The 21729-nt window shown below is 44.2% G+C and overlaps 1 protein-coding gene across 1 annotated transcript in view; it reads right to left on the reverse strand.

The window, feature by feature from the left end:
* LOC128460631 (neurexin-3b) overlaps positions 1-21729 on the reverse strand; it is a 183415-nt gene that overhangs the window by 57362 nt on the left and 104324 nt on the right. The window contains exon 12 of the mRNA XM_053445874.1: positions 10320-10501. Coding sequence (XP_053301849.1) covers positions 10320-10501 — 182 coding nt within the window. The remainder of the gene's footprint in view (positions 1-10319; positions 10502-21729) is intronic.

A 21729-nucleotide genomic window follows, 5' to 3' on the forward strand; every position in this document is an offset into this window, starting at 1 on the left:
CTCCAATTAGATGAAAATGGTGGGACCTGTAAAATAGAGCATTACCTCTCTTTCATCAGTGTTGAATTAACTTAATTTCTTTCGCTTACATTTTACTGTGACATGGTTCCAATGCAGACACACTGGAGTTAAATCGCAGGAAATGTAAAGCGAACACACTATGGGAGAATAATTAGCAGAATACAGAGAGAATCACGTATTGATTAAGTGTGATAATTCAAAGCAGAGGGGGAGGTCTTCGATTCATTTCCTTATGATTTAACCCCTGATCCTTAACCGAAAAATTCATCTATAAACCAAACAGAATAACCTGGAACCAGATGACACACATGCACACACATTAAGTATGTCAGGACGAAAAGGTCGTAACCTTATTGGTTGACGCAGGCGCCCAATCAGACTGGAACCTATTGGGGTCTGTGGCGTTGACCTGACAGGAAATCTGGTGCGTCTGTGTGTGCGTGTGTTCGTGCTGAGCTACAAAAGGAGTGCTTTGCAAAATTTGAACTCACACTAAAAATAGCTCATATGCCTTTTTTTTTCTACTCCTCTCCACAATAGAGAGAGACCGAGGGAATGGCTGAGGGCAGTGGAGGAGCAGAACAAGATATGTGGAGATGGAAGACCTGGCTGTCACGTCCTTGGCCATTTGCCCCCGCTGCCTGCCCAGAACGTTTGAGGATCAATAAAACTCTCTATATAACCTTCAGTGATTCAGTGCTTATAATAATTCTATATAAGAGCCATCCAGTAGGAAATATCTCTTATCCTTATAGATTGGTTTTGTGAGGATCCCAGCTTCATAAAAAAAAGCGATATAGTCTTTTTTTTGTCTCCCTGTCAATAGAGCTTTGTCAGGGTGAAAGTCAATAATGGGAGGATTAAATAAATACAAACTGCGCTCGGTAAAATGCACAGGTACTCACTTTCACATTTTCACTCCATCTGTGAAGGAGCCTCGCACTCAAATTTCATCCCCTTTTATCAGTGAGAGAGAGAGAGAAAAGAAACAACTTATTGCTGCTCTTTTTATTTATTTATTTTTAACCAGCAGGCACTTAATCCGCCATGAATACATCTGCAGTGTGCACATATGTGCCTCTAAGCGTCCCGATCTGCAACACTTTCGCTGATATTGAAAGCAGAAGATTTTTTTTTTGTTCCTCGCCTCCTTTCCGCAAGATTTATTTTCTAATGTTGACGTTTATCACTTCAGCGGGGCCAGCAATTCACCCCCCCCCCCCACACACACACACTTGTCGATAATCCGAAAGGGAGTTAATTTGCTAAAATGTGAATCTCTTTCTATTATTCGGTTTCCCTCTCTCTCTCTCCTCCTCCTCCTCCTCTCTCCGTCTTGCTATCTCTTTCTCGCTGCCTCTCCCACCTGAGCCGCCCGAGGAGCCGAGTGTGGCTGTAGCCGGGTGACTTTGAGCCCTGCGGGAGGATTTAGGAGTCTCTTTGGAGCCGAGATGGCACCCGGCCCTCGGTGTGAGATACACCTCAATCGATTCCAAATCCCTCTGATCTTTCATTAGGTGCTCGTCACAAGCTGTCCCGCTCATCACTCAAGCACACGTAGCACAGGGCTGTCTGCAGCCAGGTAAAGAGTAGGACATTATAAAATGATGCTGCTGCTGACTGAAGTGAGGGCGCTTTGATCTCACAGAGCATGTCTCCATCCAAGAGAGTGCAGTTACATTAAGACAGATAGATGTATGTGTGCTTAGGAGCAGCGTCGGCCCGATACTAAACAGTGCAACATTTGCTCTTTTATCTCCGGTTTTGGTCTCTACCAATTGCTGAGGGAAACACCTGATGCTACTAAATGGTGCGCTGTGGTTGTTAACCAGTTGTCAGCTGTGCTGTTCAGGGTCAGAGTTTGTTTTTCCCTCTGCAGCTGAATTCAGACCAACTGGCTGACCAGCTGCCATCGCCCGATCCGGCCTTGAGTTTGAGAACAACACTGCTGTGGCACTGTAGTCGAAATAAGGGGGGATATAAGAGGGAGGAAGTGGGTGGTGGGGGGCTGGTGGTGCTGCTGTTGATGTCAAAGGGAGACAGAAAGGCAACACATCATTTGGAATTCACAGCCGATGTGCTTGTGTGCTGAGACCTCTCTGAGCCAAGTTTGTCTGTGATCCTGCCCTGAATTCTAAAATACACACATCTCTCCATCTCCCTCCTCGACTCCTCTCCTCCCACCTCCCCCTATACCTATTCTTTGTCATTCAGCCTGTAGTATTTATTCTACTTTGGGATGTACACAATGCTCTGTACCCTGTCTCTTTCATCCAGCTCCCTCTGTCTCTTCATCAATCTGAAAATGGAATCCATGTCCTATCACGAAACTGTGAAAACATGAGCATCCCCCCGCGGGAGTGGCTGTCAGCGAGGAAAGTAGGGAGAGGGAGGTTCCCCTGTTTGTTGTCTCTCATTGAATTTTTCATCTTAATCCATGAAATATACATGGCTGAGGCCAGGGCTAAGGCCATCGACCACGTGGGTACATTGTAATAATGTTGCTCTGTTTGTCTAGCTTAAGCGGTTATTATTTGCTGCTGCTCTCCTGCAATATGGGAGGGAGAATGTGAGGTGTGTGTGTGTGTGTGTGCGTGTGTGTGTGCTACAAACCTACCCTACCTCCCCCCTGACAAGCCTTTGGTTGACATGACTGACTGACAGGCAGACTGTCCCAGAAGTATCATGTATATTGGAGAATCAGTGCCAGTGTGTGTGTGTGTGTCTGTGTGTGTGTGTGTGTGTATGTGTGTGTCTGTGTCTGCGTGTTTGTATATGTACAGGGTCACATTGAGAGAACAAGTCAGAGCAAGAGTGTGTGGGTGTGTGAGGGCCACAGAGGGAGAAATAAAGAGTGCAAGTGCTTGTGTTACATATGTTTGTGTGTATCCATGCATGTGCTGTTTTCACAAGATACAAGGTGCAAAAAGGCTTTCGGTGTAATGTGCATTTAATGGTGCCTGCGCATCTTTTCCTGTGTTTTCCGTCAAAGTGAAGGTGCAAGCTGCAGTTTTGAATTATTAATAACCACAGGCACCGAACCTCTGCCTTGATTATTCTGCGTCACCTCACGAATGCCAGTGACATAACTAAACCAGGGAGCAAATAAGTTTAAATCAACACTCCAATAACTTGTATTTGTCTCTGGAGCCTTTCAAACCCTTTGGCTACACAGTGAGATCCTTTATTTTTTAGAGCAAACATTTGACTGAGTTTATGATTAATCAGTGTAAAGATCATATACAACAAAATCCTACAGCACGGTCAAAAGGAGGGAGAGGGTTTTGATTGATACGTATAAAAAGATAAACTCATCTGCCGTTGCAATTCATTAATATTCAACCGCACCCTCACTGGAGAAGCTCCACGTTTGCAAAATTACAAAAGACAAAGACAAGTTCTCATTTTAAAAAACAAGGAAAACTTAATTGCACGCTCCCAGGGGATCTTTAAGTTCAATGTTCAATGCTTGTCAGTTTGTGGTAAGTAATTAATTGCAAATTTCTTTTGCAATTTTGCTCCACTTAAATTAGAATATTAACGAAGGCAGGCTCTGCGTTATTAGCATATCTTGCTGCCCTGTCTGCTTGAGGGCCACAGTTGGAATTTAGTTTTCTGATATGTCAGCTAATTTTGTGTAAGAGATGCATGGAACTGAAAAATACTCACCTCACTATAGATAATCTTTTATCGGTCCCCATTGGGGAAGTTTTCAGGAAAAATATGCAGATTTAGTAAATATATAAATTTGAATGATCAAGTTCCTTTGTCGGTGTCATTAATAAATTCAGCTACAATAATTTACTGATTCAAACCAGTGCTGTAGAGGTCTTAGTGTCATAGCGATTCCTGGACTCTTATCTCATATATTATATACATATATTATATAATATATCTCATATATTATACATATTATATTGGTGCAGTTTTACATCTATGTGCATGTAGAATGGTACTTGAAGGAATTCAAGTGTATTTTGTCACTATAAGCAAATTAATTCTTGGGTTAAGGCCTGAATCCTGGTTAGGTCATTGTGACCTTGACTTTTGAACGTCAAAATCTAATCAGTTTATCCTCTAAAAAGTTTCCTGTAGGCTTTCTGGAGATTTCCCATTCACGAGAGATGCCGGGACAACCTGTAAATCTAATGCCACCGGCTACTAATGAAACTAACATGAAGACATGATAACAATCCCAGAGATTCTCCTCCAAAGAAGAACATCGGCATCTCGCATTTTAGGACATATGCATAAATGTAAATGTGCTTACATTCAGGTGCCAGAGCACTGAGGTGGTCGCTCGCTGTATTATTTGCACCTGCGCTTTTCCTACTGTCAAACGTCTGCCATGGAAAAGACCTGTCGCAATTAACTCTGCATATCTTACACTCAGGAAGAAAAGAGAGCAGTGGGAACAGATTGAATCCTGAAAGCTAATGGAGTCTGTACTACAGAGAGAGAATCCTTATTAGAGCGCTGTTTGGTTCTCTGCAGGTGAGTAAAGCTGCCGAGTAGTGCCTGCTGTGTGGACTGTAAATAATGCAGACGTGGAGGCGACATGGTACATAGAAAGTGCACAGTTGTTGTGGGTGGATAATGGCACACCAACATCAGCAACATTTGCCGGTTGTTTCCAAATTTAAAACGACATCTATGAACTAACGGCAAAGCAAATTTTGCATCGTCTGACCTGCGTGACTCGTAAACCAGTCAGAAACCAAACACAACATTAACATCTTAATGATCACATAGTGTTTCCCAGCTCCTAATGCACGTAGCTACTGTAGCATGTAACGGTTTACCTTCCACACATATGTGCACTCACCATCTGGTGCTGTGAGAATCACCACCGGGGGAATATGGTTAATATATGTTGACCCCATAAGAAGCAACCTGTGCTAGGGCAAATTATTTTCCTGCAATGATAACTCCTAATTCTTTGTTAGTTTGAATAACGGTCTGCTGTGTCACCTGGAAGATAAAAAAAGATAAAGCGGCGGCGATATACAAAATGGCTCTGCTGCACAGTTTCAGTGGAATACTTATTTATCAACAAAGTTACAGTAATGCTGACTCCATGTACTGCACACAACTAGTTGTGAAAACAGCTGCGGGCATATTTTCCCGGCTTTTGATTTCCGTGGGGGGAATCAAATGTGGGAGGTAAGGAAATACAAAGTCAAATAAGACGCTGTAATGTTATCAGAAGCCATGAGCCATAACCTCGATAATATCTATCTTTCCCTGCCGACGGAGGGTAACTTGATAGAGGCGGTACTTTTCCGGGCCGTATATGCGCTCATGCACACAGGTACACATCAAGCATCTTGTATTAGGCCTGTCAGTTGGAGAGGGAGTGAGAACAGGCGGGTGGATGGGGGAGCAGACACTGGCGGAGGGATGGAGAGAGGCAGAAAAGAGTGAAGAAGTGAATGAATAATGCATCTGTGCTGCATCAATACATCAAAATATACACAGCATTAGTGTTTGTATGAAGGTAACGTATGTGATGGAAAAATGGAGACAGCATCGGCCGTGTAATGCAACATTTACCATCCACAGCCACTTATTTCATTCCACAGCCCGCGCCGGCGTTTTCAATTATCCAACAGCTGCATCTTTCACTGCGCGAATTAGCAAGACGTTGGGGGGGGGGGGGACTGAAGTGGTTGATGGAAGTTCATGTGCCGCCGCTCTGTATGAAAACACGAGTCTGATTGGCCGTCAGTGTATGTTTTGGCGAGAGAGCGAAAGATTTTTAGATATCTCCGGGGATCGGAGATGAGAGTGTGAAAACGTGTTTTTGTACATGTGCCGGGTGAGATGACATGAGACACGAGACATCTGGAGCGGCTGTCCGTCCAGCCGGAAGACGTTTTATGACGGCCGTTAACATTACCACCGAGAAGTGTGCTTTCATTTCCATATAAAACACGAGTGTGAACCATAGAGGAATGTGACCGCTAATGTGGTTTAGGAGTGAAATTTAATGGCTTTAAACAGCTTTCGACATAACTTCAAATTAAAATCAAACCATTCCTGTTTCACTTGAAATGTTAAAAGCAACAAAGCAGCTTTATAGTTCAAACAATAGCAGCTGGGGGTTTAAAAGCTTTTATTTTTTTATTTTCATTTAAGTCGTATTTATCTCCGGTCGGGAAACTGGAGTTTTCTTTGTCACGACGTTGTGTGGAGAGCAGCACATTTTCAAGTTACCTGTTACAGAGAATGTGTCGCAGTACTTGCAGAGTCTTTATCGTGTCAGGTTTTTTCCCTGTGATTTTTTTCTATCTTAAAAGGAACAACAGAACGTTCGTGAATTGCTGCTTCACCTGACTCCGAGCGAGTTTGCCCGGGAGCCGCCAGGAGCCGTGCACTGAGCTCCCCCTCGTTTGCTCTCGCTCTGTATTGTCGTGTTCAAACAAAGCGGAGGAGAAAAGCTGGGGTCTGGTGGCTGAGGCATGCTGATGTGATCTGATCAAACAGAGCTCAGGACGTCTTCTTCCTTTCTTGTCTGCAGTCTGACTTTCACCTCTTAGAGAGTGGACTGTAGCACTGACTTGACCCCCCCAGGGGCCTTGGGCTTTATTGTTGCTAGTCCAGGATTGTAGCTGCGGCTAAATCGTGGATCGTGGAGACAGCTCGTCGTAGACTAGGATTACAACCATTTTGTTTAGATCAGGCAAATGGTCTCTAATTATATAACGCTTCTCTTGTTTTGATTAACGTTGACCCATTCACACACTCCTTCATACAGTGCGTCCATCACACGTCATGATGTGTGAGGGGCGGTTTGGGCTTCAATATCTTGGACACTTTGGCACGCTGAATGGGGGAGACCGGGAATCGAACAGCCAGCCTTCTGGATACAGGGCATAGGTATTACTCACCATACCTCTGTCATTGCGATTTTTATTGCTGCTCTGCCGTTCTTAAACTCTGAGATTTTCTTTTGTATAAATACTTTAAACATTGATAAACCTCTCCGTTAAACCTGATTGTCTTTTCCCCTTAAATGTTTAAAATACTGTTTAGTTGTTAATGCGCTCTGCTATACGCAACATCTATTGCACCCCTGTCCAACCTGGGAGAGTCTCCTGTTAAGGTTATTTTATTTGGAAGTTTTCCCTCACTCTAGTCTACGTTTAAGGACAGAGGATGTTGCACCTTGTTAAGCCCTATGAGGCAAACTGTGATTTGTGAATACAGGCTATATAAATAACATTACATTTGTTGATTGAGTTTACACATTGGCTTATGCTGTGTATATACAGTCTATCTGTATCCACACTCTCTGTGTTGTTAACCTTCAGATTCTCTCTGCTACCAGTGATTACAATTAATGATATCCCAGGCACAGGGTTGTGTCTTCAAAGAAGTACACAACCCCTGCTTCTCCTTTAATATCCAGACAACATTTTGACAGTTTTGAAACTTCAGCTTTTCACAAAAATTTACCGCAAGCAGCTGATTTATCACTTTAATAAGTCGTTGAAACAGTTGCTTTGTGTTCTTCTCATTATTCGTCCTGCCCTTGTGTGTTTGCGGACGACTGCTCTTGTTATCGTAATTGAGAACAAAAATCTACTTGAACAATGTAGTAAAGATACAATTCTAAAGTATTTTTCTCTCCCCATGCATGTGAGTGTATGTGTGTGTGTGCGTGTATAATCTTGGGTAATCTTCACCTGCAGTCAAATAGAGTCCCTGGCAAGATACTGTGTGAGTCACCACTGGCACATCTAGCCCAAGGCTTAAGAGTTTTTCTGTCATGGATTTGAGTTTACACACACACACACACACACACACACACACACAAACTTTACAAATCCCTGCGGTACTGCCACGACCCCTTCCCTGTTTGACTCATCTCCCACTATAGTGTCACCTGTAATAGAACCGTCTCTGATATTTGCTAAAATGCCTTTAATATGTGTCTTCCATACAGCTTGAGCCCCCCCATGCAGCGGGAAACCCAAGATGTCACCTGACAAGCGTCACTGTCTGATTTTCAATCTGCATTCAGAGATCTAATGAACTCATGAATGAAATACCAGCAAACAGCGAAATGTCCCACTCACCTCCGCAAATTACCTCAAATTGCCCCTCGGTTTTCAAACCATGCATGCAGTTGTTCTTAGCAGTTAAAATGTAAACAGCGCAATCAGCTTTTTAATTCATGATTGCCAAACAAGCCGTGAGCTAATCACACCGAGGAAGCAGAGCAGATAATGAAGAATGCAAAACAGTGACTGTGGAGGGAGTTCAGCGATTAGGTCTCGCCTCTTTCTGTCTGTGTTCTCTACCCAACAAATATCTGAAGTTATTTAGCGACCTAATAATTGCACAGGCCAAGGTAATTCCCGAGGGCCCGATAAGACCTTTGCTTAGACGTATATCAATAATCGACAGGCGTGACTCCTTTAACCTTTTCCTCCAGATTCATCACTGTACGCAAAATGCAGACAGCGAAGACCTCACGTCTGTCATTAGGAGTTATTATGGGATGACATTTCAGTGAAGTCTGGAGTCTCTGCTAATTTACACACGGAGAACTAGTAGCGGCGACAAAGCTGAAAATTTGACAAAACCTATTCTCAAGAAAACCTCCTGCACAAGAAGTATTCCCCGAACCGAAGTGTAAGAAAGTCTATTGTGAGGCAATTGATGATGTTTCATCCAGATAACGACAACAATATTTAGAAGTGAGGCTGAGCAGCGGTTTGTTTGCCTCAAGTTGTAACCAAATCCACTGCTCGCACAGCTGAATGTTTACTCAAGGTCTTATTAATTATTTACTCTATACCTGTGGCAAAAAAGCCTGGCTTTTTTTCATCGGTCAACAACAGTGTAATTGTGGGAGGGAAAAAAATGAGAGCCTTGCAGTGCCATGACTTCTGCAGCATTTTATAGTTTAGGGCTATAATTATGGTTGATATCAAATGAAAGCTGCTTTGTTTGTCAACCCTTGGCTGTCAATAAACCATTAGTAATATTTACAGCGCAATGTAGCCCATGCAGCACAGAACTGAAGATTCCAAAAAAAAAAATTAAAAAGAAAGAAAAATCCACCCACACACTGGGTTCAGAACATGCTGCCTGTCTGAATGAACTGGCGAAAAATCTCCAGTTGCTTTTGCCTATTAATAAATTCATTAGTGCCACGAGGCCGGAGGAATGAAGACGTTCACCGCCCAACGACTCGCAGCCAAATTATGAGAGATATCCTGCCTGGCTGGCTTTGCTCTGATATGTAAAAAGCGGAATTAAAAATGCATCTCTTTTCCCCCTCTCTTTAAGAGGCTCCTGCGATTTCTCAGTTGGTTAGAAACATGCAGGGAAGCTTCTCCACACGCCGCCCTCACCGCTGAGCATCTTCATCATTCCTCCACTCCCTTCTCTCGCCAACACGCACACTTACTTCACTTTATCTCCCTTTAATGTAAAGGCGCCTGAAAAAACGGCTTGCTGTTGGCCCTCATCTTTGCAGAGCAGATGGCTGCGTTTCTGCACCACATGGCCCGCGCTCAGGAGATGAGGGGAGCTCTTTAAGAAGAGAAAGACTTTCAATCTGCTTTCGCAAACGTGGCTCCTCCTCCTCCTCATCATCGCAACCACCACCGACACATCAACGTGGCTCTGCAGCAGTGAATTTGGCCCCCCCCGCATTCACCTAGCGGGCGCTTATGACAAAGTTAATACTTAATGCTTATGTAAACAAGTCCGAGGCAAGGTTGCACGAGTGAAATTATTGAAGACGCTGCTCGGATACAGAGTCGACCGGCCGAGAATTCCAAATCCCGGAACCGATCCCGCTCTCACTTTCTCTCATGTTTCTTCAACATGTGGGAATATGCTGCATATGTATGGAGAGCCACGTTCAATTATTCATGCTGGGAGTCAGCTTGATCGTGGTGGAGAAGCAGGGTCTGTCTGGAAGAGGACTACCAGGGAGGCTAGTAGGGGGTTATCTTTAAAAAAATAAATAATAGGTCTGCACCATTTGTATAATTCAGTTTGAGCATGATGGGCAAGATTTGGCCAGAAGACTTCAATACATAAACCTGAAGGGATGAGTCAGGTTTATTTAGTTTGTGGTCATCATCTTGGCCAAGCTGGACACATGTGATTACTCATGGACAGCGACAAACAAGCTCTGATTAATAGGACGTATAAACCACTGTAAATGTGATGAGAAGATTGAACCAGATGTTTGGCCTCAGATTAATTGCATGGATGAACCCATAACGGCGGGGCGACATTAAGCTGTTGAATAATAATTAAGAGTCGCCACTTACAATGTGGAGCATGATGTAGTCTCCCAGACGCGGGGCGCTGTCGATGCGCACGAGGATCCCGTCCTTGATGGTGGAGCTGAAGCCCACGGCCAGCCGGTCCGTCCGCGTGCTCGGCCTCTCGTTGTTGGGCCACGTGTACGTGATCAGACCCCCTCCTTTGCCGAAGATGTAGGTGGTGCCAGCTGCGGGAACACAAGTAAGGAGAAAAAGGGAATAAATACGATTTCTTCGAGGAAAAGCATGAGCGGATACAAAGAGATGAGGTGAAATTCAATTTGGTGATATACAAAAACAGTGTAACTAGACACCAGGGAGCACAGTGTTGTCACGAAACACCTTCCTGACAAAACTAAGTACAAGCTACCTCTATTAGGTGCAATGTCTGCTGTCCCTTACAGCTACCTCTCCACGGCTCCACTGCTCCAGTGTAATTGTGTTGAGTTCTATTTTAGGTTTTTTAATGGTATTCAGCCGCTGCCACCTTTTGGGTAGAAGTCAGTGGCTCCCCCGATGCCATCTATGACTTATCCAGCTCTTAAATATAGCCCCTTCCCTGGGAATAACAGCCACTATGGCCAGAACCGGATAAGTCTCCCAATCCTCATGTATTATATATGAGACCTGCAACCAAAGAACAAAGGCTGGCACAAGAAAGGAGAGAAGAGGGTGAAAAAAAAAAGAAAATCGAAGAACTTTCGTCTGGGTTTAATTTGACAAATGCAGTGTAGGGGGGAAAAAAGGGCTTCAGTATCGCCTGGGAAAGATTTCTACAGACTGAAAGTTTCTATTATTAATAAAAACGCACTATGCAGATTTGTGTCAGATTAGAAACTTTGATTGGATCATGATTGGCCCCGAGCCACGGAATATGTTGAAGTTGTTTGTGGATTTGCTTTTTCGTCGCCACTTGGGGCAGAAAAATAGGAGAGAAAAGTTATATTATTTGGTTTTAGGGTCAGCTTCAATTCTGACTTCTAAATGTTCCCCAAGGTGCATCAGGATCAAAAGGCGTAGAATCCTTGAGCTGCTTATTCGTCTCATCCACATTTAGGCAAAGATAACCAAGCGCTCAAAAGCATTAGACTTGTGAGTGAATCAATATGGGAGACGAACCAGACTCCTGTGGCCCGAGGAGCGTGGAAGGAATTTGGCTGACAGTGGATTGCTAATGAAGTCTCTGCATCAACGTTCTTTTTTCTTTTTCACCTCCACCACCCCTCCACCATCCCTTTCTTGCACATTTTCCATTCGCTTCCTCTCCAAGTCACCTGAACATCTGTTTTGGCCTTGTGATAGGTGCCCAGCTGTCTCAGTGTTTCCCCTATGAAGTGGCCAACAATCTGCTCTGTGGTTCATAACACCCTGGGGACTGCAGGAACATATGGAAGAGAGGGAGGAGGACGCTGGGAGAGACTATCGACCAGTGTGTCTCTATTTGCCTTCGAGCCACACGGAGGGGTCTCTGCATTTCACACTCCTCAGGTGTCAGCTTCGCAAACCACCAGCGAAGGTCGAGTGTGTGGCATAAAAGACGATCTGCATCCAAAGCCTAAAAAAAGGCTTCGCTTATTGTATCTAATAACCAAACATGGCTGATTTATCACAGACACCTCTTTTATGCTCTCTCAAAACAAACAATACAATATCTTCATGCTCTCAATGACATTGCAATGACTAAAGATGATGTCTGGATCTCGTTATCGCCTGCCCGGAACAGCTCATTTCCCTCTTGGCATTACGTCTGTCTGAAAACCCTGATGCCCTATAGCAGCAGAGAGCCTGCAGCCAGGTTGCACCGGATCGGGCCCCGGCTGTCTCATCGCCTCAACATTTCTTCTTGCCAAAAGAGTTTCCGGCAGACTTGGGATCAGTTTCTCCGGCAAACGAGCAACCTTCGCCTATCGCATCTAACACACATACACACTTTTTTTCTTTCTTTCTGGAGGAGATGACGATGATGAGCAGCAAAGACACAACCACCCTGGGGAGCCAATTATCACATTGAGGAGATTTGCTTAGTATTTCAAGAAAGCAATGTTCGGAATGAAACCCTCAGGAAGCCACACACACACACACACACACACACACACACACACACCCACACAAACACACACACAAACTCACACAGGCACACAGCGGATTTACAAAGGCACAAGCACACGTTGTCATAATCAACTATATGAAAGTGTGCAAACACGTGTGCATACACACAAACACTAAGAAGATGATCGGCTTCTCACACACAATCACACAAGTGGGTGATTATCTGCACAAGTCCAGCACGGAGCAAGGAGAGAACCCGAGATGTAGCACATTTCCCTAACAACCTGCTGGGCCCAGACTGCACCGGCTATCTCTGCACCCGGAGAGAGAGTCCACTGCATACCAACTCATAAACAGTCTGGCATCATTTCTGACGCTCATCTGAAGATTTCATTTGCATAACACTGCCTCTTCTCCAGGTGACGGAGCTTTTTCACTCGAGTTTCCTTGTAAACAATTACATTTCAGCCATTTCGCATTAAAAGTTAGGATAAAGCAACGGCATATTTTAACATGCCTAGCCTTACTTAGCATGCACATTCCCAATTACTTCATTTGACACCTCCAGGGGGCGATCATCCAGCCCCCACAACTGTTAACAAACAATAATCTTCTCAAGGTTTTTCAACCACCATTAAAAGAAGAGCCACACCGAAAGCAGAATTCTAAAATGGGGAATACAAAGTTTATAAAATGAATCAACATGTGCCTCGTGCTGACAGTGTTTTGCAGCAACGTGTCGTCTACATTAGCACAAAAACATCACATTTGTGCGTTGGCAAAAAGGCTTTTAAAATTTGCATCTAATTAAAAGTGCAGCAGAAGAGGATGTCACTGCCTGCAAAGTAACTTGGTCCATTAACGGGACAGCCTATTAAAAGGGCTCTCTGGAACCACAGTGATGGGCTTATACACCTTTTTCTTTTTGATTTGCTTGGTAACGGAGCAATACAGACTTTGATCCCGCAAGACGCATTAAAGCACAAAGGTAAAAAGCAGCACAATTGGTTCTTCGCTTCTTGGTAAATGGCTGTGAACGTCCTCTTCAAAGTTTGCTCTGTTTTGTAACCACTCACATGTCCCTTTCTCTCTTCTCTTGTAATTACCGCAGACTTTTCATCTGCCCCCATGGTCATTTTTGTTGTTCTTTAAAACCCGGGGTGCTCACATTTTAGTGGCATTGTCGCTCTCAAGGTTGAGGCCTATAGTGGTGGTAAATAGGGGGGGAATGTACACACTCAACGTACACGCAGCGTTTACAGCTACGCGGACCTGGTGAAAAGCAAACTGCAGGGGATATATCATCAAAGGAATCAAATCTACAAACAGATCACTGCGCAAGATGTTATTTTGGTGGATCAGACGGCACTTTCATCTCCATCTTTGAATAATGCAATCTTGCCATGGCCAGTGGGTACTGGAGGGAGGCCATTTGAAATCTAATTGTAGCATTTGGGTGCTCCATTGATTTGTGAGTGAAGGGAGATTGGAAGCCCTCTGAAGAGACAGACGACCAGCAGTGATTTTCCTTTTATTATTCTTTGATTGTTAAAGTAAAAAAAAAACTACAAATAAGACTTAGAATTCTCCGAAACAAAAGGGATTGTTCTTACATATTTCCCTCCAGTGTTTTGATTCATTGCATCTGCAGTGTGCCTCCATTTAGAGAAAAACTGTGGATGAGAGACCAGGTCAAAGCCTTGGCCTCTATTTCACCGAGGTCCCCTGAGGCGTGGGTGAGCAGACAGAAGGTCAGGACACCTGTCTGCAGAACAGAACTATGTCCTGTCCTTCAGGCCCCCACGTGACATTACACAACTATTGAAAAGACAGGTCGGGGGGAAAAAGGCAGAAACAGCATTTCACCACACGGACAAAAGCGATGGAAGGTCACTGGTTTCAATCCACCTAACCAGCAAGGGGGAAAAACTGGGTGAATCGCATTTTGCCCCATCAAAGCCACTGTCTGTAAATGGAGATTCGAGAAACGTAATGGAAAACCTCGTACTTGTGCACGCTCTCCTCCCTCTCTATCCTCTACGTACACAGAGCATACCATGCCAGGCAACAACGCTATCTACAAAGGAGCAAGAAAGAGCAGAGCAGCTGCCATGGCGCGCGTCTGTCATAACTGGGTAATTGGTTGTATTCAGGCTTCACACCACGCTGTGATATCACCCTCTGTTTAAATGTGGCTGGTTGAAGACCTCCAGCAATAGACTGGTCCTCTCTGTCCAAATTCAATGGATGCGAGGAGGTGGTGGTCAAGACGTGTGTGCAAGTGTGTATCTCAGCAACAAAGAAACAACAAGGGGACACTACCAGCTACACACGACTGCAGCGGGTAAACTCCACTGTAACTCACAATCATCTGCATAGACATGAATGAGACTGAACTTTTGCAGGCACATCCCCTAGCACAAACCCTCACACTCCTTTCCTCCTAGCTGCGTGTGCACGTATGTGTGTGTGCGCGCGCCTGTGAGTGTAGTGTGTATGTTGTTTATGTGCTTTTATGTCTTTCTCCTTGTTATCTCTTGGGCTTTCTGCAGCGCGGGCCCCCCCAGGGGTTGGAAAAAGAAGACAAACACGGTTTGATGTGGTCGATTTTCTGCCATCGGAGAAAGAGCAAAAGAAAAGAGGAGCATTAAAAAAAAAATCCTGAAAGTGAGATGCAGAATATGTAATTGCCTCCTCAATCACGTTCAAAAGAACTCCATCATCACAGTGCCTTCCCTCGCCGTGCTTCATACATGGGGAATTATTAGGCCTGCTGTCCTTCACACAACCACAATAAAGAATCATTGGCGGAGGAATCGAATTGTGAGATACTGAGCTGTGTAATCACCGGGATTTATCTCCATTTTACAACCTCTTATCATTTCATAATTCATATTTCCAACTGTTGCCTCTCCCCCCCGGGATAGAACGAGGGATGAGGCAGATGATTGAACGCTCCCTCTCTCAGCCTCTCCCTCTCCTTTTCTCTATCCTCAATCAGTTGCCCAAAGCAAGGTAGCAGGGAATGGCTAAAAAACACTATAGATGTCTGTGTGGGCACATGTGGACTTGTAATGTTTGTGCTCTTTATAGCAAATACGCTCAGAATGTGGTATCTCCACACTGTCACCACAACGGTAGCCAAGTGTCCCATCTTTCATCAGCGACACTGAATAATATGCAGGAGGTGATTTATGAAGGGCAGCGCCTGGTGAAGAATGGCTATGTTAAGAAAACATCCAGCCTTGAATGATTTACACGTCTCTTTCTATGCTATAATAAGTGGTAGCATCACTACTACACTGTAAGGATTCACACAACAAAAGCTCAATATAATACAGGTGGAGGAAGATAGAATCAAGATAGAAAATGTCCTGGAACGTGGGCGGCTGTTTTCAGACAGCATATGGTCAAACACAGACTGCAAAATATATACATTATTGGGATTGAGACACGAGTTTGTTTAAGATTAGCCCTACGCAAGACTGCTACTTAAAATAATCATGTTTTCAGCCTAATTAAACATTGTGTGTGTCAGGTATTTTTACTCGAGGATAATTCACGCGTAGGAAATTGAAAGGAGAACTGCCGGGCGATAAAACGACGCAGTCTGCAATTATGGCTGAGGAATTTATTTCCAACAGTGCGTATGGAGGATTGTACGGATTACTCTACATTGTCAGAATCATATCCTATATTTATGAGGCACAGCCCACTAGCAAAGTTAGGCAGAAGCTGCTGTTGTTGCTGCTGCATCGGCGGAAAATCCCCACTCGTAGCCAGCGGGATAAAGTGTGAGCTGCTGGGCAGCAGCTCACACTTGCTGGGATTGAGCAGTCAAACACTATACTGGGTGTATTTGTGCAACAATGCCAGCACAAGCTAAGGCCCTCCTGCAGCAGTGAGATTCAGGGCTGACAGTGCTGTTGGAATCGGTACTGTCAGTGGCAGTTTACAGGATGAGCAGGTGCTGTTGTTCCGTCTGAAGCAGTCCCTGTAAGAGGCTGAAAAGGGTAAAAGACTGTCTTCATTTCTCAGAACACAAGTCGTGTCTTCAAATGACTTTTTTTCCAAGTCCAAAACAGTAATATAATTAGCAAGACAAATACTGCTTTGGTTCTGAGTTTGGTTGGTTTGGGGTATGCATGTTCTCCCAGTGTCGATGTGGGTTTTCTCAAGGTACTCCGGCTTCCTTCCACAGACCAATATATATATATATATTATGACATTTTGAAGACCCTGAACACCCGAAGAGCTGCTTTAATTCGTTGTGATTAATTAGACCTCTGCTTAAAGTTGGTCGGGCTGTGCTGGGACTGGAGGATTAAAACGATCCCTGGGACTGACCCAGCTAGCATAATGAACGTGTTGATGGCTAAAGGATTATTGTAGTATATTATTGTACAACTTCTTATTCTTGCTTGCAAGTTCAAACTAATGTGTAATGCATGTATTTGATTTTAGAGGTGAAATAATTTGGTTCAGTCAAACGGTTCTCGTCGTTCTCTTCATTTATGGGCATCCTACTGGACATATTTACATGAAGCTCAGCTTTATTTAACAATCTGAATCATGCTACAGACGTCGGGAGATATGTAAAGGGTAGAACAGGGGAGGAAAAAATCTCCTTTGAAGGAAAAGAGGGAAGAACGATGAGTTGCTTTCAGACATACACTAAACTCTGCATAATTTTAGGAGATGCAGGCTGTATGTGAGGACCAAGTTGGTTGCTGTGGACATTCTCTAGAGTTTCTCCAGCCAGCCCCCAAAAACTCTGAAAATGTCAGTGAGCCCATGTGGGGAAACAGCAAGAGATTATCTGGCGAGTGGGCACATTGATGTTCTAATGTGACAGATGCAAAATTGAGGTAGAAGACACCGACTTCAACTCGGAAAGACAACGACATTAACTAGCTTTTGGTGATCAGGTCTGTTCACAACATCGCTGGTGATGTGCAAAAAATAAAAAACAAGTGATCTAGGCTGCGTTATTTCAATGTTATGTCCTGACTCCTGCATGCTGTGCACCCCCCCTCCACTAAACACGCCTGAGATTTTATAAATGTTGTCTCCCGCTGTGATGTTCATGTTTGAGACCCAATCATGTGGAGGTTCTCTGGAGTTCTACGGAGAGTCAAGAGGCACAGAGTCCTCACTGCCACCCTCCACTTCTCAGAGCAACGGCAACATAGTTTGTAAAATTCTTTCCTTATTCACAGCTACAGTATGTCGGATCACCCTCCGATTGCTAGAGAGCTACGAAGATTGACTCACAGACACCCATTGATGAAGCAGTCATGTAACTCTGCAAAGGCACAAATGTGTGTGAGTGCAAATGAGAACACTGACGTTGGAATACCAAGACACACACACGCACACACACACACAAACACACACACACGCACACACACACAGAAGGTGATCCATAACAACTCCCTCCTCATTACTGCGAAAGTCGGATAGCCAGTCTCACCCTCACGCCTTCTCTCACCCCCCCTTCTTTCTCCCTCCCTCCTTCCTGCTGCATTACTGGCACTCGTCTCTGTTGTAGCGACGAGCGGACAGGGAGGAAGAGCTTTAAATGATTTTTTTTTTTCTCGGTTCTCTGGAGATGTCAGCTCCTATTCTCTCTGGTTGGAAAAGGAAGAGGGTGAGGACTGAGGGGAGGGTTTCACAGACTAGGGGGAGTAAGGGGGAGAGAGAGAGCGAGGTTGCAGCTGAGATCGACGCAACACTCTAGGCTACAAAGAAGACCTGTCTGCTGACTTTAATCCTGCACGCTGCCACCAGCAGAATCTTTTGAGAGAGGAGAGAGACGTTGTGGAGAGATGAAAGGGAAGGGGGTGAGTTGCGGAGAGGTGTTGGGTAAAAGAGACAGAGCGAAGATGGGCAGCAATGGTGGAACAACATCAGCAACATCACCTGCAGCACTGCCACACTTAAGGTGTGCAGATCTTTCTATGGAGAAAATTAGCATTCTGGTGTTGACGTTCACTCTGCTCTCAACAAAATTAGGACATGGGTGTCTCCTTCCCATCATTCATAATGCATGACACACTGTGTGTGAGGCATATCACTTCAGACGCAGGCCACACCAAACCCTGCTGAGGATTAGGTGAAGAAGATCTCCTAAAGAATAAGGGATTCCAAGATGGCTCAGAGTGGAAGCATCATTTATAATTGAATCTTCCCTAGAGGATAGCGCAGCCCGTCTGCCTTTGCCAAGTCTTCACGGAGAGCCCACAACTCCTCTATTCCAGTCTGCCTCTGTCTGCCCCCCCTCCCCCTTCTCTCTGCAATATCTGAAAGGCTCTCATACACAAATACAACACTGCAACCTCCGCCACTGATCGTATCCCAAGGCCCTTTATGACTCAAACCCCGGTTGGACCCATTCTGAACTTTTTACAAACTTGCCTGTTTTGGTGCAAGCAGAAAAGGGACAAAAGTTTATACAAACACTGCATTAGGAAATCGCACTCGCATTGTCTGTCACAACACGATGCGATGATAACTGGATTTCAACATGTGGATTATGTCCAAAGTCACACGACCTTCGGATTCTTGCATAGTACAAGACGTTTTAAAAGAAAAATACCCCATGGAATTCAGGCAGTGGTGAACCTTTGCCGATCTGTGCTTTGTGAGCAGACCAATAAAGCATCGGCAAATCTGCAGTGTGGCTCGGCGTGGAGCTCCTCTTCGTCAACATTTGACCCCCGGTGTTTGCTTGCATTCCGGTATGTGTGCACGAGCCCTTGTATTGCATTCATGTTTTGTTTTTAGAGAGCAAGCCCCCACCAGACAGATTCCTGCTGCTGGTGTGGTATTATTCTGCTCATTGACATTAGGCAGTGGAACAATGTTGAGTCGCCTGTGCCACATATTCAAAAAGGTTTGCACATGCTTCAGAGGGAGGTTTGTGTGGTGAGTAAAACCTTCTCTACTCTAAGAACTCTGTAGGGCACTTTTACAATTTTGTGGAACTAAAATGATATCCTCTTTTCAATGACAGATTCCTGTGGCTGTGTGGGAGGTTATGCTATTTATGTAAGAGGTTCTTGTTTAACCTTTTACAGATAGTGAAAGTGAATGTAGACATAAATTGTAGTTAAGGGGAATGCAGTAAATGGTCTGGCCAGGCGGGAGACGAAGTAGATTATTGGATCGCCCCTATGTAACATTATTTACTGAGACTTTACTTTTATTCTAGAACTACTCTCCCTGTCCGCCATCGTGTAGCGTACAGATGTTTTTTAGTGATAAAAGCACTGTGTGCACAACATGTTGCGGCTATTTTTCACATGATGTCAACAAACCGCGGCAGCAAATGGATTTCGCTAGCTCTGTTTGTTTGCCTCCGACTAGCTGTGTACAGAAGGTAATAAGTCAGGACTGATTGACTATCTGTCAAACTGGCTGCCACCTTTTCCACAGCGAGCAACCAGCTCCATGTTTGCCCGGATGGACGGCAGCCGGTGTTAAGTTCAAGCACATAACTCCTTCGCCTCCCTCCTCCTCAGCTGGCTCCAGCATAAAGTCTGGAAGTGTTGGGACGTGATAAGAAAGGTGGCCCCTCTGCATAGTACACCTGCTCCCAGCACAAACAATAATTGCAATTTGCGGAGGCAGAGAACTGCAAACCAAATGTTGCAAGCTCGCCCATGCCCTGTCAAATCCATTCAAATGAATGTGCCTGATACACAGCCTGATGTGCAGGCTGTGTATTTTAATTATAGAAACCTTCATATAAAACAACTTGAGGTTATACGTCTCAGATGTCCACCTGCCTTTGAAGAATATGGATTTGAGAAGCCGAATGGACGTACACTAAAAGGATAAAAAATTCCCGTAAAGAGCAGGGCTAATCTTCCCTTTGATATCGGCATAATCAAATCAAAGAACTTGAACCTAAAATGAAATTGATGGCTCTTGTGCAGGGGGAAAACAAACCATGTAAGCAAGCTGACAATTCAGATCTCTCTCTTTGAGACAAATATCTAACTGTGAATAAAAATATCCAATAACCTGTTTTTGTCTGGTCCGCATCCTCCTTTTGTCTTTGATGATTGCCCGCTGAAACACGGAATCATTGTCTTTTCTAATGCTAGACCAGCTGCACCTGTGGTTGGCATAGCAACCCCCACATCCCAGCCACCTCTGTCTGTGGCAAACCTGATATTGCCTCCGACCATACCTACATCAAACACCTTTACATCTCACTGATTATCTCACACACACAGTACTGCCACAGTAATGATGAACTGAAATACTTGAATGTGCAATGCAATGCACCTCCCACACCTTCTGTGGATTCTCCATTGCACAAAAACAGGGACAGAACAGACAAAGAGTGTGAGACGGGGGAAAAAACTCATTTGTACTTTTCAGAAGTTTCCTCAGACACCTCCCTCTGAGCCAAGGACTTCATTTCCACAGCAGCATTTAATGGGGCACTCACTGTGGCCATGTTTTTCCTGCAGATCTCAAGCTGAGAAATGCCTAAAATGGCCACCTTGATGAAGTGATTGGCTTTGACAGGGAGCTCTTATTTCAGTCTGACGTGCATTGCAACCTGTGAGGTACAAAAGGGTCCACAGTAAAGTGCACAATGTGGACGCAATCAGTTCATGATAATGGTAATTTCACCATGTAAACGTCTCTGTGGGGCCTCACAGGTTTGCAAACGCGAGTGCCTCGCTTACCTCAATGGTGTTCCTTTGGTGTTATTTCGTGCAACAAAAGGAGCCAGTTTTATATATAAAGGTCTGTGATAAGTTCTTTAGTTTTTGTTGAGTGTTGGTTACAATAGGTAATCGGAGAAAGTTAATCTTTGTGAAAGCCAGATAAATTATTTTAAGATGTAGCTTAAGTTGAGTAATGTTTAGTATAATCAGTATAATAGACAGATTTGTGACGCACAAGAAATAGTGTGTGGAGAAATATAATTAATCCGAATGTGAACCCAGCTGCAGAACAATGAGAGGATTTTGGATTGAGGCAACTGACAGCGATCACCAAAGTATCTCTTTGGTGCTTTGAGGTATAGTATCTCCGCTATGCATTTGATGTTATACACTTTGTGTTTTTCCTTTAGTCTGACAACCGTCTGTACATAAGAATAAATGCTGTTTTAGCACACATGCACAGCTATTTCTTTCTTTTACTTCTTCTCTTGGTCTTTGCGCACTCTGACTCAGTCTTTATCACTGCTTCTGGGATCCAATATTGGAATACTACTCTGTAGTTGCTGTTTTCCAATTCCCCCTGGAAGGGGGTTTGACTCCAGTCCTTTATTGAATGTGTCTACTTTATAATTAATGCCCTCCCCTTTCCCCAATTCACCTCCACTCTCTCCTCTACATTC

This window comes from Pleuronectes platessa, chromosome 17 (genome assembly GCF_947347685.1).
Source record: "Pleuronectes platessa chromosome 17, fPlePla1.1, whole genome shotgun sequence".
NCBI lineage: Eukaryota > Metazoa > Chordata > Actinopteri > Pleuronectiformes > Pleuronectidae > Pleuronectes > Pleuronectes platessa.